Source organism: Ursus maritimus, unplaced genomic scaffold, assembly GCF_017311325.1.
Source record: "Ursus maritimus isolate PB19 unplaced genomic scaffold, ASM1731132v1 scaffold_5, whole genome shotgun sequence".
NCBI lineage: Eukaryota > Metazoa > Chordata > Mammalia > Carnivora > Ursidae > Ursus > Ursus maritimus.
Genome location: NW_024426663.1, coordinates 50318283 through 50324055, shown reverse-complemented (window position 1 = coordinate 50324055; position 5773 = coordinate 50318283). Strand labels below are relative to the sequence as shown.

At 33.0% G+C, this 5773-nt stretch overlaps 1 protein-coding gene across 3 annotated transcripts in view; it reads right to left on the bottom strand.

Annotated features, from left to right (window-relative positions):
- Window positions 1-4003: 4003 nt before the first annotated feature.
- Window positions 4004-5773, bottom strand: part of YIPF5 (Yip1 domain family member 5) — a 12530-nt gene continuing 10760 nt past the window's right edge. For all 3 annotated transcript variants that reach the window (XM_008691447.2, XM_008691448.2, XM_008691449.2), the window contains one exon: window positions 4004-4985. In XM_008691447.2, coding sequence (XP_008689669.1) covers window positions 4823-4985 — 163 coding nt within the window. In that variant the 3' untranslated portion in view covers window positions 4004-4822. The remainder of the gene's footprint in view (window positions 4986-5773) is intronic.

The window sequence follows — 5773 nt, the reverse complement described above, 5'->3', positions numbered from 1 at the left end:
TTTAATGATTTTAATAAACATACAGTTGTGCAACCACGATCACTCAAAAAGCTCCCTCTTGCTAAGCAATCAATTCCCACTTCTACCCCCAGACAACTACTAATTTGTTATCCCTACAGATTTCTTTTCTAGAAATTCATATAAATGGATATGTGGTCTTTCATATATGGCTTTTTTTTTCTTAGCATAATGTTTCTGAGCGTCATTCCTGTTAGAACATCTTATCAATAAACCACTCCTTTCTATTGCTGTATAGAGGTATTTTTCTTTATCGTAATGATGGCATGTAACATGAAAAGGAAATAAAGACATTCCTATTTTGAAAAAACATTTAACACAGTAGGACTTTTAGGACCATTGGCTGCCTAAAGAAGGGACTATCAAGACCTACAGCATTAACAAAGATCACAAAACTGAAAACTGTAAGCAAATTTATCATGAAATTTTACAAGGACTTTCAAACTATATTTACCTGAAGAAAAAAATGAAATAACCATATTGCTTTCTCTACTTTTAAGATAACCAGAGTAAGCCAAGTAGGTATATAAATTAAGTATCTTAAATGTATCTACTGAGTACTTCATTGTCTTCTCATTTTTAAAATTCTTTTTGTGCTGCTAGTGTTGAAAAGCTATTTTAAACACCTTAATGCATAATTAATCACCCCACTTGCTATCAGATTTAGTGGTAGTTTCAGAAATAAACCAAATTTATATACACAAGGTAAGCCTAATTTGTTAGGCTAACAAAAAACGTAATATCCGATTTTCAGAACCGAATGTGCTCAAGAAAGTATTTGTGCTTTTAAATTAGGAGAACAGCTCTGTATTTAATTAGTCCTCATTTGAGTATGTAATCATTTTAATTTATTTGCACAAACACAGGACACTGTGCTCCATCAGCAGATAATGTTCTTCATTAACTAAAGTAGGAACTTGGTTCACAAGGGTAGAAGTATTCCTATCTTGATGCAAAAATCCTAACTGCACACTACTAGATTTCTTTCTTCAGTTTGCATAGTCACCGTTCTGAGATATACATTTGTTAATATAAAACACTTCTACTTAAGGACTCTGCCAATCCCTAGAAATCAATAATTTAATATTTAATGTTTTCTATTACCTACTGCCCAGCTATGAATATTTCATTATTAATGAACAAAGCAGCTTACTGAAATTCAAGTAATAGTTATGTATTAAAATTCAAACTTCAATTTGGATGGTGGCAGAGTAGAGTTAAAAATCAATTATATCTTCATTGGTGGTGTAAAATAATAATAGCACAGATTGTAGAGAGTGGTGAGGATAAGCTTTACTCAGGCTGTTTGAAAGCAAACTCCGTATTCGTGACAAGCTAATGATAGATCATTCTTAACTATTCATCAAAGCACACAATCCAATTTTTCCTTACGGGATTCACAATAAACCTTGGTATCTTGTTATTGCCATTCCTTCCCCCAAATCCTAAATATATCCTAAGAAGAAAAAAGAATCTCCCATTAATTATTGTAACTCTTTGAAAAAGTACTTTGTTTTTGCCTAATTCTAAATGTTTCATTCTTAAAGTTCCTACTTTGAAACAAGCATATCATCAGATGAAATTGCTTAAGAAATCATTTAAGCTTTCATTTCCAAATAAATTGAAATTTATAAAAATTGAGATCATTTGGTAACCAGTAGTTAGAATCTGACATGGCATCATAAAATGAATCAGTGGATAGTCTGTGAGGATAGATTTAACTTGGAGCATTATTTGGATAGAAGCTTGCTCTAGCTAGAGTTCTGAAAACCGAGGGCTATTCTTTGGTACTCTTCATGCTATGATCTGTACCATTCTATATTCCTTGGAAAACTTTTGGAAATATTTTATGAAAGGCTAAACACCTTGTCATATATTTTATATATATGTCATACACACACACACATATATGTATATATACATATACATATATATATATATATTGTAGGAATAGGAATTATATATATATATAATTTCTCCTACAGGGCAAGTTAAGCAAATTGTCTGAATCATTACATTAGCTCTGCTCTATATGACAACAGGCAAATCTCCAAATGTGGTCCTGACTTCCCCACAATTTTCCACAACTAGGTCAGAGTACCCTATTGAATAAGATTTTAATTTCTATAGTTCTCTTTTTGCCCAAAGTTCTAAATTCTTCCATTTACAAGGAAAAAAGTGTCTAATTTCAGAAAGGAAAGGCTCCTTTTTTGTAGGTAACAAACACTATAAAAATAATTGTATAATTTGAACTTCAGAGATAGATTTTAGATTTGGAGTATATTTGAGTTGAGCTATACCCATTAAAGTTACAAATAAACTTGCGAAATGTCAAATGCACAGTACTTAAATTCTACTCAAAATATGTCATTAGACGCATTTTTAAAAATTCTCTTTGATTGGATGCCTAGTATGTGACAACAGTTAGCATTTTAAGATTTAGAGAATTTTGCACTATCTTTATAACTATCTGCAGAAAGAATGCCTATTCCTACAAGCCTAGCTACAGAGCTCCTGAAAGCACCCACTGGTAAACGTGGTAATATAACATGGTATTAAAAGTCATAAAACATACATTTATATCACACATAAAAGCAACTGTCTGTTCTTGGCATAAAGGCATGCATAAATAAAGAACACTCTAGCTTGAGTGAGAGATCCTGAAAATCCATTCACAGTGAATTTGTTACTCAGGGACAATCACTAAGTGAGCTTGTAGCCATACTGAGTTACCTCTAGTATTTAACAATACATGTATGTTTTTGGTACAAAATAGGCCCTAAAAGCAAGCTAGGTGCTCTTCCAGGAACTTCACTGAGGAAACAAAAATCTACTACAATGCCAGAGAAAAAAGTCACCACATACAACTTTTTGAAAGTTTTTCAGCTTCTAAACTATGCATAAATATGGCTACATACATTGTATTTTAAGGAAAATTTTTAGAAGGGAAACTTTGGCTATACATGACTCTTCAAGTACCAAGCAAACTCTAAAACTAACCTCTTGCATTAAATGCAACTCCACTATATAGCTGTTTTGACAGAGTAACTGTTTATATATGATGGTTTTGTGCCTTATCGCTCTGGAGTTAAATAAGATAACCAACAACAAAAATCTCTCAACATTGATATAAATTAAAAATTATTGTCTTGGGGGTGGGAGAGGCAAAAAATAAGAAAATAATTTGGGGAATCTGGCTGAAGATTAATGGTCTAAAACCAAGCAACAGTGAGAAAACTTAATTCCCAAAGCATCACCTACCCTGTTCATTAGGAAAAACTGGATATTAACAGAAGGCACTCATTATATTTGCCTTAATAAGATTAGTGTGTATTTATAAAATGAGCTGAAAAAGGCAAAAAAGATACTATCCACAGATTGCAATAAAAAATATTCTAAAACACTCTGGTACATTTGCAAATCCAGACAGAAATGAATTATTACTGAGAGTATTCCTTCAGAAGATTAAGTATTAATGAAGAAAAACAAATTTATGTGATTCCAAAAATTAGAAATCATGATCTTATAAGAAAGGTATTTTATTAACTTAATCTCCTTTTTTGATTGAACACTACCTTTTAAAAACAACAATTAACATCAGTTTGGTGTTTTCTTACTTAGTCCAAAAGTCTCCTTTTTCTTTTAAAAAAAGCAACATTTTCCTCCCCACAGGGCACCTTTCTTGTAAGTGTAACTGAGCTTGTCTAAAATCAGAGGCAATTTTTTCAGAAAAAGCCAATAACCAAAATACAAGATATAATATTTTCCTACAGGTTCTCTGGCAAGAGAGCATGACATTAACCAAATAAATTTAATACAAGGAAATAATGTTGTAACTCAAATTGCCTTTCACTTAATCCCTTTTTTTCTGATTTTATACTAAATTATTTGTTCTTAAAACTTAAGATAAATCAGGAATACAAGTTAAAACCACAACTTAAAGAAAATGCGATACCGAAAACAGCGAAAGTCAACTCAACAGCAGTTAAAATTGGGAAAATTTTAATTACTAAGCATCAAATGCATTTTACATCGATAACTGCAGTACTGAAATTGTGACATTTTAAATATTTTTCTCAAAAAAGGTTAGTGATTTTCTTTTTCCTAGGAAATATGGAGATCCAACTATGAACATTAATGTGGCCAGTCTGGGTCACTACAATTTAGTTAATGCTAATCTTAACAGGTGTTCACATTTTCTGTCTACAATAAAGTAGACTATGAACTTCTTGTCTCATTGAATTTTAGCAAAAACTCCATGAGATAATTTAAAGGAATGTCAAATTTTTGAAGTGCAAACTCGTAAAACTCTACTTTGGGATCACTTTTTGCTTCAAGTGCATCTAGCTCAAGAATATAGGCAATTTTTCTTTCCTAATCCCTTGGAAAAATATTTCTGCAATAAGTCTCGTGTCTTCTTAACTATGATTGGGTTGTTTCTAAGAAAGATTATTAGCTCTGTGGTTAGTTTCCACAGTTGATAAAAATCTATTAAAAACATCTTAATATAATTTGCAAGGAAAAAAATTTGTTTTTCAAAGGCTGCAGGAACAGAAGAGAAATAGCACTTCTTATTCTTACTTGTATAAGCACAAACACTTAAAGCTAGTCATACTGCAGATAAATCCAACATAGTATTCAAAAGTTCTATAAAAATGAACAAAAGATACATGTTTACTTCCATTGCTCCAACAGTCAAATGTTAGGTCTGCATGAGAGTTGCACTGTAGCTGTTCGCTGGTCCAATATAAGAGTTCAAAGTCCTTTTTGGCCCAATGATGTTCACACGCCAGATAAATTCAGTTCAAAAAACGGAAATCAGGGCAAAGACTCCATATAACAAAGCACAAGGATATGCTACTAGAAGTTGCTGTCCTTCCATGGCTAATGCAGAAATAAAAATTTTGGACGCAGAAAAACTACACCATCCAATAATTCCAGCAGTGAGAATGATTCCTACCATTCCTCTGTAACCAACAAGGAAAAACGGGGGGAGGGAGGAAAAGGCAGTAGATGAGATTAGTTATATAAGAATATAACAACAATCAATTCTAAAGAGAAGTATTTTAAATCCACATTGTACACATCTGCAGAAATGATCAAAAATTTTTTTTCAAATGTTAAAATAATGTACCTCACGGTGAATTCAATGACGCTCAATTATTCACATCCACATTCAATGATGTGATAAAAAGCTCATTTATGTAACTACATTTTGCTCCTGTTAGCACAGGAGGTAGGTTTCTCAACTTTGGCATTATTGACATCGGGGATGGATGCACTTTCATTGTGAAGGGCTGTTTTGTGCATTGTCAGGTTGTTTAGCAGAATCCCTGGCCTTTAGCCGTGAGGTACCGGTAGCACCTCTGCACGCCCCACAACTATGACAACCAAAATTATCTCCAGACACTGCCTAACATCCCCTGAGAGCAAAGGGCCCTGGTTAGAAAATACTGCTTTGGTAGAAAATCTCATTTGTAAAATTCAAATATATATCTCCCAAGCTCCACAAATGAAAAGAGTGAAACAGTTTCTACACTGAAAATTTATGCAAAGCAATAACATTATGAAGCCATCATCTTGCCAAATCTCTAGCATCAAACAGCTGATACATGCTCTTCCCCTAACCTCTCCTTTAACTTTTTAAGTGCAACAAAAGCCCATCATAGATTGTGCCTGGCACTAACCACAAGGAGGAGCCTGAACTGTTGAGAGAGAATCTGCACACTGGCCATGAGGAGAGAACTTCATCAGC